Source organism: Triplophysa rosa, linkage group LG5 (genome assembly GCF_024868665.1).
Source record: "Triplophysa rosa linkage group LG5, Trosa_1v2, whole genome shotgun sequence".
Classification (NCBI taxonomy): Eukaryota; Metazoa; Chordata; class Actinopteri; order Cypriniformes; family Nemacheilidae; genus Triplophysa; species Triplophysa rosa.
This window is the reverse complement of record NC_079894.1, coordinates 9578079-9595265: the sequence shown is the minus strand read 5'-3', so window position 1 is coordinate 9595265 and position 17187 is coordinate 9578079. Positions and strand designations below refer to the sequence as shown.

Genomic DNA, 17187 nt, shown 5'->3' with positions numbered 1-17187 from the left:
ATTGATAAAAAAAATGCTGATCATTTTGTGCAAAGAAACATCTACTTTATTATGTATAAACATTTTTTTTTCCTTTCAAGGCAAAGTAAAATATGGGTGCCTTGGTGCTTACAGTATGTTTAGTCTACATCAGCACCCAACCAAACCCATGTCTAAATTGTGAATGATGACAATATGATTGATCCTCACCATTTACTTTAAACCCAGTCTTTACTACATCCATCTACTCACCAAATTCCATTTGAAAAGTAAAAAACATGGTAGAGCATACATTGCCGTATTTAATTTAAGCAGAGTAGCACATAGGCACAAGAGTTTAACCTGGATTTTTGCAATGACAGAACAACGAAGGACAAATACTGTAGAATAAAAAAGTAGTGACTCCAGTTCCTAATTTGCAATGTTCAAGGTTCACAAATTTATACTTCAAGTTCCTTTTACGATACTATAATCCAAAGAAAACAAGGTTTGCTCCAGTTGTTCTGGCTCTGCAGACAGGGAAATATTTCAGAAAAGTTCAAATAACAGTGAGGACAAAATGCTTATACAAAAACATTAATACAAAGATGACCTCTTTAACACACATTGTATAAACTGCAAGTGAGACTTTAACTAAGACAATACATTACAAGAACGTAAGCCACATTCGTAGCTCTTCGTATCAAGTGAGGAAGTATAATATTCGGAATGTCAAAAGCAGAAATGACTCTGATACGCTGCTGAAATGACTGCTAAAACCTTCCTTTTTGCACTTTACAGGAATGTGTTCTCACTTTCAGTTTTTTTACATATTAACAAAATAATACAGGGGAAACAAGCTCTTAAAAGAAGACATTTGACCACATAACTCCAGTACAATCACATCTCACTAGTTTAACTAACAGTAACAGCATGAAAAATTCACCTCACCGTGTGCTTATCTGAGCAAAAGAGCATGATTATAAACCCCTGAGCATGTTATACCTTCAACGATTGAATTGGGCTCTTGTGAAGCTCTTTTTTGTCTTAATATCAAATTTTTAATCAACAGCTTGATTAGAAAAAAACACAGTTCATCATATTGGGATTATAGTGCTGTAACCGTGCTATAACCCTCTTACATACTTGTGTTTAACATCAAAGTCGAGATCAGCATTTACAAAAAAACAACAACGAGTAATCAAACAAATACTAAATATTATTATAGTGGTTGTGCAATTAAATGACTGTAACCATACATGACACAAAACGTATCAAAAGATAAAAAACACTTAAACAGTATTAGGTCTCTTGCTCCAAATTGTCAAAACATACTGTTTATAAAAAAAGAATTTTTAACATTACATCTAAAACATACATGATATGTTCTGTATTGGTCACTTACAGCATCTACATCCAGCAGACGGCACTTTTACTGTGGTGTAATGACATGTTTTGGCTCTTTTGTTTACAAGGAAGTGGTTACTTTTACAGCCATTCAGGAATCTTGGCCATCATCCTGATAGCCCTGGTAACCTTCATCTTGATAATCCATGTAGCCAGTAGCGTCAGCCCCTCCTTCAGCTGTGCCGGACACACCACCTTTGGGGCAGTATTTGGCATCGTAGATTTGGCGGCCCAGTCCAAAATTCTGCCCGCTTTGGTTGGCCCCTTGAGTGTAGCCCATTTGCAAAGACATGGTGGAGTTATCACACTTGTCGGTGCCAATTTTTTGGTCGTAGATGGCACGACGGGTCCCTGGAGCTGTCATGCCAGCCTGGATGTAACAGGTACTATTTAGAGAAAAGGAGACACCTCACACATCGTATAACATGAGGCACAAGGATGGTGATACAGTACTTACCTGACTTGCACCCTTGTTTGTCCCCATCTGAAGACTGATGGTTGAATGGTCCATTGGTGGCAGAATGTGTGACTTAGGGTCATAGAGATGCCTTCTAGTACCATAAGCATTCATTCCAGCTTGACTTGCACATTTATTAGTTCCCATCTATAGAGACATATGTTGCGACTGAGTAAATACAGTATATAGACTTATAGAAGTGCATATACAGTACTTGGTGTGGTCATACTACATTTTAAGACCAATTTTTCAAATTCCTATACTACTAAAAACAGTTCTGCATTATAAATCAGATTTTTTTAAATATATAAACATCATACCTGAAGTCCAATGACACACTGCCCAGCTTTCATTTTTTCCTCATCGAATGCTCTCTCCTGTTTCTCTGCATACTTCACTCCAATATCTACGCTCGAGTTGATGCCCTTGGTTTTAGTCTATAAGCACAGTAAAGTAGGTTTATTTATTAAGACAGTATACAATATTTATTTATTAAGAATAGTACAAAATAGTCAAATAATTATTGCAAACATTAATAAAAAGCAAAATATTTTAATGTACTGTAGTACTACTCCTTTAAGGGAAAAAAGCTCACCATGCCAGCAAGAGCAAGAAGGGTGGTCTGAACCTGTGTCATATTTCCATTCTCAAAAATATCATTTGCTTCAAAAATATCATGTGGTTTGAGACCATAGGAGGTGATTGCTTTAATAAAGTTGGTCAGATTCTCCAGCTGCAACAGAATACAATAGGTTAAAGGAGTTCACCCCCCAAAAATCTGTCATTTATTCACCCTTACGTCTTTCAAAACCTGTATACGACTCTTATTTCAGTGGAAAACAAAAGAAGATATTTTGAAAAATGTGGTTTTGTGTCAATAGGGGCCAGTGTTGTTTGGTTACCAACATTCTTCAAAATATCTTCCTTTGTGTTCTGCTAAAGAAGGAAAGTCATATAGGTTTGAAATGACATGAGGGTGAGTAAATGATGAAAGTGTTTTAATAACATGCAAGAGCTTAAAAACATTTGATCAGTAGCTTAAAACAGTAAGTAGAAAAGATCACCTGATGCCAGTTCATAGATGACTGGTTGATCTTTTTCACAGACCCCGGCTGAAGTTTGTTTATGAGCCTTTGGGGAAATACATGTAGTGTGTTAGTGTATATGAATCTAGCATTGAATATACATGAACACAACCACAACACTAAACTTACTCGCAGAGTATAACACCACTTTTTAACCCTTTCTGGAAGTCGTCTCCGATTGATCGTCCAGTAACGTCTTCGATCCAAATGCGTAACTCTTCCTCTTTCTGGATGTCATACTTCTGTGCAATCTAGGGGAAATGTGGAAATGACAGCAGTTATTATTCAGAAAAATAATTTCTTTAATGCTTCACGTTATATACACACATGGTTATATAAATAAGTCCAATGTTAAAATTCATGCTTTATACCAATATCAAGTAAAGCAGTTTCAGCACTGTTCTTGACGCGTCCTAACTGTTCAAGATCAAGTGTCCAACAAAACAAGCGAAGTAGAAGCTTAGAGTAACTTAATATATCGCCAAGCACAAACTGTGTCTAAACGTGTGTTTGTGAGTCCAGATTACAATGACATTTTAACACTTAAGTTAAGGCAACGCCCCAAGAACTACTTGAGACATTTCTTTTATGTTTCCGTGACATTCTTAACAAGTAACTTTATATCTTTTGCGTTTCACCAACTTTAACATGACGCACGAACGAACACAACGCACGAATTCCACAATTCAATATGCATTAAGCTTACAAAAGGCACAATTTATATTTAAACTCGTGGAGTAACACGCGCGTAACATGTTAATACGACAGGAAGTTATGAAACATATGTCGATTTACTTTCGTCAGAAGCAGACTGCTCGAGCTTTCGGTGACTAGTTGCAAAACACCAAATAAAATGTCAAGTCGCTTTAAATACTTGAGAAAAAAAAAACACTTCATGAATTTCCTCAACATACCTTGTTTTTTACTTCCGCTGAAAATCCGTAAGCTGGACCTCTGTTGAACTGCGAAGACATGGTCGAGAACTGAAGCAGACAAAGTTGCGAAACAAATATTTGCTTTTCGGGAATTGAAAGAATGACCTCGGCAAAGTATGTGATATTTTAGCTCGCTTTACTATTTTAGCTTATGCAGATTCAGTCCTTCCCCGTTTATTCCGCCACCAATAAAAAGTACACGCCACGCCCCTTTTTGGCCGTGATTGATATAGAAAACTCCATATATGGCACTGAAGTACCAAATTCCTTTAGAAGGGAGTATCCCGGTGTCCATCCTGGTATTCAAGGCAGGCGCGCAGTAGCTGTGGAATGAGAAACCTCTGGGAATACAGCAGACTACTGAATGATGTCACTAACATTCATTCAATAATTTTCTGGAACATACATCTTCACGATACGTGCTTTCAAAGACTTTAAGCACAACTTTAAACAACCCTGTGGTGATTGATAATTTGTTTCTGGTATGAACAAACAAAACAGTGAAGCTATTTATCTTTATTATAGCTGAATAAAAGTTGTAAAGATTGACTAACAGATGACACAAATAAAGATTAAAGGAATGAGCATTCTGTCGTAATTTGTTCACCATTTTGTTGTTTAAAACATATGACTCTTTCTTATGTGGAACACAAAAGAAAGATTTTGAGAAATGTCTCCATGGTTTTGCGTCCATATAATGGATGTTGTTTGGTTAACAGCATTCTTCAAAATATCTTCTGTGTTCTGCATGCATACATACAGGTCATACAGGTTTGGAATGACATGAGGGTGAGAATATAATGAAAGAATTTTCATTTTAGGGAATTTGCAAACGTTATCTAGTGAACACTGACAACAGATAAATTGGGTTCCATGACACACCATCTAATACTACAACAAAACGACACATGAATGAAAATATGTTGTGTTGTTTTCTCTCCGAGTTTCATAAAGTTCCTGAAGTTACAGTGAAAAATACAAAAAAAAGGTAACACTTTACAATTAGGTTGTATTTGTTAACATAACTTCAAGGCATAGTTCTCCCCGCACAACGGAGGTACCCATTGACTTGCATTGGTTTTGTTTCCATACAATAGAAGTGAATGGGAATGTTGTTCAGTTTACAACATTCTTCAAAATGTCTTTAGCCAGAAGAATGAGTCCTACAGGTTTGAGGGTGAGTAAATGACAGAACATTTATTTTTGGGTGAACTATCACTGTAATGCATTCTCTAACAAGAACTAACAAAGCAAAAAAATAATAATATTGCCATGTTAGTAAATGGCTCGTGCGTTTTTTTATTCATGTTAGTCCACTGTGCATTAACAGTCAACAGTTACAACTTTGGATTTTTAAAATGTATTAGTAAATGCTGAAATGAACATGAATCACAGTGAATAAATGTAAAAGTATTGTTCATTGTCAGTTCATGTTAGCCAATACATAATAAATACAACCTTATTGTAAAGTATCACCAAAAACACCTACGCTTATCCTTATAAAAAGCACCTCAAATATGAAGCTTCGGGGATAACCTGAATGTAAGAAAGCGTACCATGATGCAAATAGTTTTGATCATTTTATTTTTTTGAACAAACGAGTGATGTTAAACACTGAACAAATATACTGATCAAAAATGATCAAAGTAGTCTCTCCTCTAGATTTAAATTGCAAATTATATTTGCAATACCCTAACCAAGTATGAGTTCAATGATGGCCTTTGCTTTAGAAACAACGCATATACCTGGAATATCTGACATTGTAAGAAAACATATGCTGTACTTTTTAAACCAAATGAAGCTAGCGGAAGCCTTTTCAAACTTTTTACATCAAAGGCACATTGGTAGGACGAGGGTAGCAGAGCACACAGTGTTTGCAAGTCGGCAGCAAATTGGTTTCAACCCCTTTCACAAGACATTTGTCTTCAAACAATGGCAAGGCATGTTAAAAATTTTTTTAGGAAAAAAACACGATAAATAAGTAAAACTGAAAACACTGAATGAATAGTATGACCGTAACCTATAAATCTAGGTCTATGAATGTCTGTGAAAACAGCAACACAAACGATTGGGTTTTTCATTCAAAATGCTTTTTCTCCCAAATTAATGACATTCTCACACACAAACAAAAATGAAGACTTTTACATGGACTTCAAGAACTATGTACAGACAAGCAGGATAATGCGCATATTTATTGACACATTTATAGCACAATGTGCCGATTCAGAAAAAAAAGACCATGGCAGATGCCAAGAGGGGTTTCTTTCTGTACCACCTAAACAAAAATCTAAATGCCATACATTCACTAAGGCTCGTCAAATAACAAAGTCATTGTTGAATGGTACTCAGTAAGGCAAAAAATATCTAAAGGAATGATAAGTATATTTCCAGCATATAAACATTTTCCTGCTTTCCTGTCCTCACAGTATGAAGATGAAGAGTAGCACCCTCAGTGGCCATTCACTGCATTCAAACATTCTCCTCTAGGACATGATTACTTATCCACATGTTTATCCATATTTGTTGTTTTTTGTTTTTTTGTTTGTTTTACAATTATCTAGGCAAACAGATTCGTTTAAAATATCGTTTTATTTAACACATCTAAAAATAGATTGCTCTTCTCCCATATGAAAATCACGTCTTATATATCGAGAAAGAAACGTTAAGCAAGAACTGATGTCTGGTACAGTATGGAATGTCGGTATCTACTGCAAGTAGCATGCGCTTGTGAAAGCCGCTGTGGAACAGAACGCATTTTAAGACGCCTCGTGTACATCACAAATAAGGGGGCACATATGCGACGCAAACAGAAAAGCCTCGAACATATCTGCACGTATCTTAGTGGATAAGAAAAACGAAAAGAAAACAAAAGTGGTCAAATAAATAGATGCATACATGATAAGAAACTTTTATAATTTATTCTTTGTCACATAAAGCTTTTTGTAACTGCCCAAAAAATGTTTATCGACTTGCTTTTAAACATATCTGTACTGCTCAATGCTCGCTCTGACCCTCCTATTCACACATTGTGCAATAACTGGCCCAATGAAATCCCTGCGAGCCATTATATACAACCCTTGTTTGCAAATTCTTGTTGGTAGCAGCACATTACAAACAGGACACCTTTTCAGCTCCTTCCTGTGGAAAACTGAACTTGGAACAACCCTCGTTCATTCATTACACCTGTAAGATGAACCTAGCGCAGAGCAACGAGGAGAGCAACTCTCTCTCTCTCTCTCCTCCGACTCACAGTGGGAACATTGAAAACTTTTCCAGCACAAACCCTGTTCTCTCAGTCTAGGCAAACATATGGCAGGATGTTCAATTTGCTCTCATCACCATGAGGATCCAACGATATGCACTCTGTCCAATCATACCAGGTTCCCTTGGTGTCTTGGCAACCGTTCACCCCTGGCCAGTGTTCACTGTGTATTCTGAGAAGGTCCTCATTCGTTACCTCCCGAGTCACCCCGGGAAGCTCGCTATCAGGGTCGCTTGGTACTAAAACATGCATTTTTTTGGAGTCTTTTACATCGTGTTCCTCTCGCTTCAAATATTCAGTCATGAAAAAGTGTGCCCCGTGGGTCTGTGCTCCAGAGGACGTTAGAACATTGCTCTGGATATTAAGGTAAGATTGAATGATTTCGTTTCTGGACAGCTCCTTCCAGTTCGTCTGTTGAAAGGGGTTGGGGACAGACGTAGGCGTAGGCATAGTCATTTTCGTTTGGGGCATCTCGGTCCTTGCGATCTCTGAAACTGGCGGCCCTTGGCACTCTTCCTCGTGGTGAGATTCTTTCGGAGTGAGGGGCTTAATCTGTCCCGTCACGGGATCGAACGTCAACCTGCGTTCTTTTAACCGCACGGGCTTCGTTCTGTCCTCCGAGGTCTGTCCCTGAAGGTTTACGGTGTAGTCTCTGGGCCTGTATTTCTTCCGCTTTTTGCCGTCCGAGTTGGAATTCGCGCCCTCTCGCTCACTCTTGGTCTCGGAGCCCTCCGAGCTGTGGGTCACTTGGTGGGTGGTGAGAGGGGAGCCAGTGAGCGGCTCCAGTGCTGCGCTGACGTGTGGGGGTTGGGAGACTCTCTCGGTCGATCTTTGCAAGTGCATGGAGTCTTCCAGCCCTACGGAGGATGGACCATCACCGATGCACATCTGGGCGGGGGAGGGTAAAGGCTGCAATGTAGGCAAAGGAGAGGGCACTTGGGCAGAATTCTGGGACGGGCTCGAAAGAGTCCCTTTTGGTGCATATGTCGACGACCTCTTTGCCATTGTCTCGTGCGGTAAACTGCGTGGACTGGAGGAGTATCGAGGGCTTTTAGGCTGATGCTGCCCGTCTCCGGCACCATCCATTCTCGCGTGCTGCTGTAACACTGACGTTTTGAGTAAAGAGGAAGTGCTAGGTAGTTTGGTTAGCCCGGGAGAGCTCGGATGAGGCTTCACAGCATTGACAGGAATTTTGTTGTGCCTGTCGTTCTCAAGGTGCTCCGTGCACATTCTGTCGGATGGTGCGTCATTATCTTTCTCTGGGAGAGGTTCGGGACTCCCCTTAATTCCATTTGATGGTGGGGAAGATGAATATACTTGCTGATAAATGGATGTTTTTGTCATTTTGGCTGGCAGATGGGGACTGTCCCTTTGCTCCGCCCGCCGTTTTCGAGTGCCGGATTTCTCAGCCTTGGGCGAGTAGGTGTTGTGGACGTCATTCCGGGTTTTGAGCTCCGGGGCGATCTTGTTGGGTGGGGGGACCGCTGGAGGCGTGTCTGTCCGGCAGGGGTGAGCACCTCCATTGGCGGAGCCTGGGACGTTCGGCACTCCTCTTGCAGGAGTGTCGCTTTGGCCGGGCTCAATGAGCTTCTGCCAGTTCCGCAGGAGTTTCTTGGCACGTTTGGCAAGGTCCTCATCCTTTGTTTTCTTTCTTACATCATTAATCAGTTTTCCTAAGCGAGTTTCCTGCATTGAAAATACAATTTTAATAAATGGGGAGAAATGACTCACCATAGCTGGTTGTTTCATTACAAATGCACTTCTTTTACATTAAAATATGTTTAGGAGAAGACAGTAAACAGTTAAAAAAAGCTCAATATTTTGATCAACACTGCAAACCTCAAGTGCTTCTTTGGTGATGGGGTATTTCTCCAAATTGGTGATAACATCACGAACTGCAACCATGTTACAGATCTGTTTAGAAAAAGAGACAACAACAACAAAAAATAAGTAGACAGAAACATAATTATTATTACTTAAAGAATATTGTGCTCTGTATTCAAAGCTGAAAACAAGAGTTCAATGAGAATTGAAAAACCCACATATAATAAATTATTTTAAAAACAATCTAATAGCAGTCTTTCTCACTGCCAAAAATAAAAATACTGTCTTCATTCACACACCCTTAAGTTGTTTCAAATCTGTATAAATGTCTTTGTTCTGTTGAACACAAAAGATGATATTTTGAATATTGTAGAAAAGCAAACAGTTCTGGGGCACTTTTGACTACCATTGTCATTTTTCCTACTATGGTAGTCAATGGTGGCCAAGAACTGTTTGGTTACAAGCATTCTTTCAAATTTCTTTCTCTGTGTTCATCAGAACAAAGAAATTTCTACAGATGTGGGACAACTCGAGGGTGAGTAAATGATGACAGAATTTTTATTTTTGGCTAGACGGTCCCTTTAATATAAACAATTAAACACAATGATACAATGTTTGGCAGAGAAAAACTGGAGTTCAAATATTAAAATACATGAATCACAAAATATATTATTAGGCTAAATATAGAAAATATAGAAATATATTAGGCTAAATAATACTGATTTTGAACTTGAAACATGTACATTCCACTGCAACTAATGCAACTAAAGTTTGGCCTTAGCGGGTACTTTTTTCCATACTTAAAGCCTGTATTTTCCTCCTAAGAACTTCAAATAGGGTCATTGCCTGTAAATAAATCCCCACGGATGTTTTTTTTTTAAACGCGCTGTATTTCCTTAGTTAGGCTACCTTAGTTCATTTTATTTAATGATGGAAAAAGATGCAAAGCTAAACAAGACAGTCACTGACCATGAAACAACAAAGAAAACAATATTTATATGCGGTGGTGATCAGCAGGATTAGTAATTCTTCTCCAGATGACGGTCACATAATAAACAGGACAACAAGCACTACAATGGCTCCGTCTTTGTTTTTAGGATCAATTAACAGTCGGCATGGAGGTATCAAGCCTGTTTATTTTATTTATTATCTACTAGAGGTGGGCGGAATGGCCAAAAATCTATTTCACGGAATGAGTCATTTTATTTCACGGTAACGATATATTTCACAGTAACAATCTCCCATTATAATTCTATATCTTATACCTCATTTGTCTTAGATTGATTTCCTTTATTTATTGATTTATTTATTACAGTTCATTTAATTGCTCACCATAGTTAAAATGTAGGCAAGTCATGAAAATGTACTGAAGATATCAGATTAAGTTCTGATAGTGAGATTTATTATTTATTTATATTTATCTTCTGGCTATATCATATGTATACAGTAGGAAGATAGACAACATGTATAACAATGAAGTATGAATATATGCACAAACAAGAACAGTGTATGACTGGTGTTATAAACTTGGGTTTCATGGGGTCTATACTGTAGGTCTTTATCACTCTTCACTCTCTATTAGATGAGCATTTTGTCTGTTTGTTTATTCTGGCGCTTGTCTTTGCACTGCGAGTCTCCGGTGACACACCTCTACTCCACACATGTCTCCCAAAATGGGGGAAAGTGGCGCGTCACGTCAAAGCGCTCACGCGGCGAGCATCATCGCTCGTTTCCAAGAAAGTTTTCCCGCCTGAAGTTAAACTTTATTAAAACTATTAACAGCTTCACAAAGCAATCTGACTTCTGAAATACGTGGTGAGAATGAGCAGAGAATATTTGATACGTTAATTTGTTATGGGTTGATTAATTCACTTGTTTTTTCAGAATAACGCCCAATTTGCAGAGCGCCGAGTTAACCACGCCTACTTATTTACATTCCTCGGAATAGAAAAATCTCTTACGGTTCAGATTTTATTCTGCGGTAACGGAATAGTCCGTCATACCACCCAGCCCTATTATCAACATTATAAACAATAAAGCCAGATATTCTTGTCAGATCTGGGTTTTGTTACCGGGAGTTAGAGAAGAGCAGTGCATTTTCTCCGCTGTCAGATTGTTGAACAGACTTTCACCAGAGTAAAATAGACCTATATGCTTGTTTTTCTTATCAAGAACATGTAAAACAAAATAAACAAGATAACCATATATCACAGACTGTCAATATATGTTGCGTTTTGTTCGTTTTGTTTTGTATGTTTGGTTTTTGTATGATTTCGCTTCGCGCAGGTTTAAGTGCAGTTTTTATGTACCTTTCTATTTTTTTCCAATGTTGCTAATCTTTTCAACATTAAAAAACCTATATACATGATATAATATTAGTGCGTTATGAATAATTAATGATAATTAAGCTTGACAAATTACGTCTTTATTTCCCTAATTTAAATAAACAAATATTCAAATATTAGTTTTTTATTAGCTCAAATATTCGAATATGACATTATTGAAAAATGCCCATCCCTAATCTAGCGGTGAGATTGTGAATTGCAACAGAAAGGATTAACGTTTTCACTTTAATTGTAGAAAAAAAACTCACCTTTACGATATATGTTTGATTTCCTAAATAAATAACGCTATTAATCAAATTAATCGTCAAAGCGCTCACGGGGCGAGCATCATCGCGCGTTTCAATGAAAGTTTTACCTTGGCTCTGTTGTGGAGAAAATATCAGTCTTGTAGTTCAAAAAATCTCTCAGACAAAGAAGGTCCAGGTGTCAAAGAGTTAACTTTATTTGCTCGAGTCAAACAAAGTGAGATGGTCTGAGTCATCAAAAAAACCAAATGTTTTCCAACGTGCAGTTACAGTGAAACTTCTGAAAGGTATATCAGTCTTGTAGTTCAAAAAATCTCTCAGACAAAGAAGGTCCATGTGTCAAAGAGTTAACTTTATTTGCTAGAGTCAAACAAAGTGAGATGGTCTGAGTCATCAAAAAAACCAAATGTTTTCCAACGTGCAGTTACAGTGAAACTTCTGAAAGGTGGTCCTCTCTAAAAACCAATCAGGTACTTTCCTGTTATCTCTTATTTTTTATTAACCAATTGTCGATTGCCTGCCACCAATAAGTTCCAGGCAACAAGGTACGTATCTAATGGTGGTACGCTCGCTATTACCTCATTTTTTAAATAATCTGCATACAATGGTTACCACACGAGACCACCAAACAAGCCATGGTCACCATACGAGACCACCAAACACACCTTGGCGTACGTGCGTGATCATGGTTACTTTTAAACAGTGGAAAGTCCCCAGGTTTCAGAGAGAGCACAACATGTCTCAAACTTTAGGCCTTTAAAACATCACTGGATTTTACCTTGTTACATTGTGCTCAAATGTGCTTAAAACATGCTTAAAGTGACATTAAGTGCATTTATATAAACAATCATTAGTTACAGGTACAGATTGTATCATTAAATCATCAATTCATCTTCAAATAATCAAATCATCATCATAAACCTTCTTATATGTAATCATTCTTGATTAAATGTGATTTCAGATCAACCCATCTATGTCTGCTAAAGTTCCTATGAATACTTAATATTTTTAGGTAATTCTCATTTGTATAATAACAGTGCTCAACACATGTAAATATCTCTTGTTTGTGTTCATATGTGCTCAGAAATTACACAATAGCTAGCCTGAAGTTAAACTTTATTAAATCTATTAACAGCTTCACAAAGCAATCTGACTTCTGAAATACGTGGTGAGAATGAGCTTTTTTATATGCTCGCGCAGATCCCTGCACGTGAGCACTGTGCGGGTGAGAGAGAAAGCGCCGGACTGGAGCGGATCACAAAGCTATAGACTGAAAGAAGGTCAAAAGAATATTTGATACGTTAATTTGTTATGGGTGGATTAATTCACTCGTTTTTTTCAGAATAACGCCCAATTTGCAGAGTGCCGAGTTAACAACGCCTACTTATTTACATTCCGCGGAATACACGGAATAGAAAAATCTCTTACGGTTCAGATTTTATTCCGCGGTAACGGAATAGTCCGTCATACCACCCAGCCCTATTATCAACATTATAAACAATAAAGCCAGATATTCTTGTCAGATCTGGGTTTTGTTACCGGGAGTTAGAGAAGAGCAGTGCGTTTTCTCCGCTGTCAGATTGTTGAACAGACTTTCACCAGAGTAAAGTAGACCTATATGCTTGTTTTTCTTATCAAGAACATGTAAAACAAAATAAACAAGATAACCATATATCACAGACTGTCAATATAAGTTGCGTTTTGTTCGTTTTGTTTTTGTATGATTTCGCTTTGTGCTGGTTTAAGTGCAGTTTTTATGTATTTTTCTATTTTTTTCCAATGTTGCTAATCTTTTCAACATTAAAAAACCTATATAGAGGATATAATATTAGTGCGTTATGAATATTTAATGATAATTAAGCTTGATGTGAAACTGTGACTAAATAAAAATGTGACAAATTACGTCTTTATTTCCCTAATTTAAATAAACAAATATTCAAATATTAGTTTTTTTATTAGCTCAAATATTCAAATATGAAATTATTGAAAAATGCCAATGGCGTGGTGGCAGGTATGGATATGACCAAGCACCCGAAATAATATCAAAACACTTCAAAATAGCCTCCATTATTCGCAAACGGTGGATAAAACTAGGGATGCTCCAATCCGATATTTGTATCTGTGACAATTGGCCCTATCTGACATCAAATTTCTGCTAGGCGATGTAAAAGTTTACGGAGATGCTGGCTCTTAAACGCCTTTGCGCCGCCGCTGTGCTGTGCGCAGTGTGTGACATTATATGCTAGCAGCGTACTCTGTAAGCAGGTGAACAAGCTAACATATCAGGGAAACAGCATCGAGCTAGCAACAACATCCGCGATTTAGAGGTATTTTACAACAGCTATGCCAACAAGTTCCACCTCTGTTGTAATATATGCTGAGTAAATGTTCCGAGGTCGTCTAGTTTAAACGGCACATCTCCTAGTCGACACTGAAAACAATGGTCGATTACACGAAAAAATTACACAAAATGTTATAATTCAAATTACTTTCATTTTAATATTTTGTTTAAACATTTTAAATAACATACTAAAATATGTTTGAAAAAAGCATTATGAATAGTTTTTAAAAGTGTATGAGGAATGAAATGTTTTAATTTTAGGTCAGATCTAGCATGCGTTTCCTTTGTGCCACTTGCAGCGTGCTCAGAAATGACCACTTGAAAGATGAGTTGTGGGGGTGTTTTGAAGGAGGGAAATGGTAGGTTTTATGCAAACTATGTCATATCAAAGTGGCATAATAATAATAATAATAATGTCACTGGAGCCATACTTAACCATACTGTATTGGTTTCTTATTGCCGCGATGCAGAAAACGCGGACGGAAGCGCGGAATGTAGGCATAAAACGTAAAAGTAGAAAAGCTACATACAGTTATGTTAACAATTACTTAATTATAAATTATGACTATTCAGTTTGTGCAATAGTGAAAAAAATTGCTTAATAAATAAAAGAAATGCAAAAAACCATGTTCGGTGTTTGGTATTATTCGGCCTTCGGCCAAGTGTTTCACATCATGTTCGGCTTCGGCCAAGAATTTTCGTTTCGGTGCATCCCTAGTTTTCTGTAAGGATAAGTGTAAAAACATCCCTTACCTCTGCAGAGTGGCCATGATGTGCGATGCATGGACCTTTAGATCAGAGGTTTGGGTTCTCAAACTGTGGATTGCGCCCCTCACGTGGGTAGCACAGGGGAATAAGGTGGCTCACGCAAGTCACTTGGCTGTTGTGGTGCATTACAGTTAAAACACTGAACATGGGCAGTATAAAACCCCTGGTTCATCCGTGCTGTAAATGCGCTGGTGTCACATCCGTGAAAGCACAATAAATGTCATTGTTACTTTTCTTAATAAACTTTTTGTCTAATGCACTGCAGTAGCCAAGTGACTTCTGCCATGACTTGCGAAGCCTACAAACAGCATTTATTTTATATTAACTCATTACTCCATGGCATGCCTTATTTTTAAAACCAAAGCACACCCACACATCAGCTCTGAGAACTCGAAGCGTTCATGTAGTTTTCGATATGCTCGCTTCCACTTAATTACTTTCGGCCGTATGTATATAACATGATTTTAAAAAAATTATGGATAGTAGAGGTATCACTATCGATAAACTATCAGAAAAAAATATATTGCGATAGTTACATGCATCGATATTTTTGCACAGCCCTACTTTACACTAGTTAACGATTCTTTAACCTTCAAACTTTTCTGGTATATTTAATAAACAAATTATAGATGTTCTATTATAGATGTTCTTCCAGAAAAATGTTTTCAATAGCCACATGTCTAACAGGTCTCAAGACAGAAAACATTCAGACAGCAGTCTGATTCAAACAATATGCTTTTGTTCCTATAATTTACACATTCATAAATACTGTATCTACATCAGCAATGTTTTGATAACAGCAGTAAGTGAATGTTCACGACAGAAAGACAGTAATGTACTGTATTTTAACTGCGAACAGCAGATGAGGTAGTTTAACCAGAGGAAATGATTTAAGATTTATCGGCTTTAATATATTGGCATAGATTTTATTATCGGCTGATACCGATAACATTAAAGATGTCCATTTATCGATTTATCGATTACCGATATGGTCGAAAATGTATCGAGCATCCCTAGTTAAAATTGATGTCTTAATTCATGACTCCTTTAAGGAAAAAGAGTAAACCACTTAATATTTTGCAAATGCTGGCACTGATTTACAATATTATCATGCAATATTAACACAAAATCAATAATCACGGTTACACACGTCACGATTACTATCAATACCACTCTACTGCAACATTCCTAGTTAGGATATGCTACATTGTTTGTTTGCGATCACATCACTATACTGAAAAAGCTGATTTGCGTTGCATCACTATGGTGACAACTTCACACATTTATTTCATTTTAACGCTTTTCTCCTCTCCTCTCCTCTGTTGAGGAGCTAGCCAAGTTAAAGTTTGCACTGTGGCTGTCACCCTTCCCAGCCAGCAGAATCTAGTTAGGTCTGGGTCCCCAGTTAGCACTAAACGCAACGTTGCCGGACAGTAACAGTTAGCTGCTTATGTGTGCTCGGGTTAGCCATCTACACAGTCCACATGGATTCACAAACATCGAGGACAGTCACGAGCACAGTCGTGGCTTTTACGGTTTCCATGCATCAATACAAACTAATCTGTGATTGTGATTTAGGTTTACATACAGAATCAAGCAAACATTCTTGGCTAACTCGCCGCTCCTAATATAAATCCATCTGCTAGCGCCTGGCTAGTGCCACTGTGTCACCTAACGTTAGCCACATATCGAGCTTGCTTCAGTACTAAACTGCGACGCACAAGCAGACAACAACCTGTGTCATGGCACTAATGTATAGTACGGATACTATTAAACTTATAATAAGCAGCGACCGAATCGAGCGGACCATTCTAAGTAACACATCTGCTCCAGAACTCAATAGCAGGTAGCTTGACATCAAACGGCTAACGGATAACATGTAACTATGTCACGCAGACTTCACACAGCATGTCATCCGTGTCTGACCACACCGTGCATGTCAAACCGAGGTGGGTGGTTGTATAAACCTTTCGCTGCACGTATACCTTTGAACTTTGCGCTAACTCGTGGCTGTCTAGCTGCTCGGTTAGCACAGCGCGGAAGATAAATGTGGCTGACTGACGTTAAGTTAGCAAGCTAGCTAGCTAACGAACGCTAGACTCAACGGTGTGGTGTAAAATAAAGGAACGAGCCTGTATTTGTGGTGGGCAAAGTGATCTTCGACACTCGGGCGGCGGGAGGGTGAGCGGGTTACTCACATTGCTCTGGCTATCGATGGCCTGCAGCAGCCGGTCTCTCATCTGCTGCGGGGTTGCGGAGGCCGTTGTCATTGCCTGCTCGGTGCGAATCGGCCGACGGGGGAAAAATCCTCCGGATTCAAGGGCTTAATGGATGGCAGGAAGTCACAGGCCTCTCGGGGGGATCGAGAGGTGGCGGAACCACATGTTTCTGATGTGACTGTTGGCTTGAAACGGTGTGTATGTGTGTTCAGTTGGGAGATGAAGATTCGACGGCTGTCGTCTCTCTCCGCCTCATTGCGTCGAGCGCTCTCACCGATCTCATGAACTCCACTGGATCAAAACCCCAGCACCGCTGCATTATGGGAGAGCGCGACGCCGCC

At 38.4% G+C, this 17187-nt stretch overlaps 2 protein-coding genes across 2 annotated transcripts; both read right to left on the bottom strand.

Annotated features, from left to right (window-relative positions):
* Positions 1 to 7: 7 nt before the first annotated feature.
* On the bottom strand, positions 8 to 4032 carry cnn2 (calponin 2). Its single transcript, XM_057333995.1, has 7 exons — positions 3822 to 4032; positions 3037 to 3158; positions 2887 to 2953; positions 2418 to 2555; positions 2143 to 2259; positions 1823 to 1969; positions 8 to 1735 (listed from the first exon to the last, which is right to left on the bottom strand). The coding sequence occupies exons 1-7, from the start codon at positions 3879 to 3881 to the stop codon at positions 1457 to 1459; spliced, it is 930 nt and encodes a 309-aa protein (XP_057189978.1). The 5' UTR covers positions 3882 to 4032; the 3' UTR covers positions 8 to 1456.
* Positions 4033 to 5075: 1043 nt separating this feature from the next.
* Positions 5076 to 17186, bottom strand: crsp7 (cofactor required for Sp1 transcriptional activation, subunit 7). Its single transcript, XM_057334782.1, has 3 exons — positions 16826 to 17186; positions 8944 to 9018; positions 5076 to 8790 (listed from the first exon to the last, which is right to left on the bottom strand). The coding sequence occupies exons 1-3, from the start codon at positions 16895 to 16897 to the stop codon at positions 7135 to 7137; spliced, it is 1803 nt and encodes a 600-aa protein (XP_057190765.1). The 5' UTR covers positions 16898 to 17186; the 3' UTR covers positions 5076 to 7134.
* Position 17187: the final 1 nt, after the last annotated feature.

Bases quoted from the DNA above. Each gene is read 5' to 3' on its own strand.
- cnn2 (XM_057333995.1), bottom strand. From the start codon at position 3,881: ATGTCTTCGCAGTTCAACAGAGGTCCAGCTTACGGATTTTCAGCGGAA. The intron at 2,260-2,417 runs GTGAGCTTTTTT...CTGTGCTTATAG, and splicing joins TTCTTGCTCTTGCTGGCATG to ACTAAAACCAAGGGCATCAA. The intron at 1,970-2,142 runs GTATGATGTTTA...ATGTCTCTATAG, and splicing joins AGTGTGTCATTGGACTTCAG to ATGGGAACTAATAAATGTGC.
- crsp7 (XM_057334782.1), bottom strand. From the start codon at position 16,897: ATGACAACGGCCTCCGCAACCCCGCAGCAGATGAGAGACCGGCTGCTG. The intron at 9,019-16,825 runs GTGAGTAACCCG...TTTTCTAAACAG, and splicing joins CCATCGATAGCCAGAGCAAT to ATCTGTAACATGGTTGCAGT. The intron at 8,791-8,943 runs GTTTGCAGTGTT...TTTTCAATGCAG, and splicing joins TCACCAAAGAAGCACTTGAG to GAAACTCGCTTAGGAAAACT.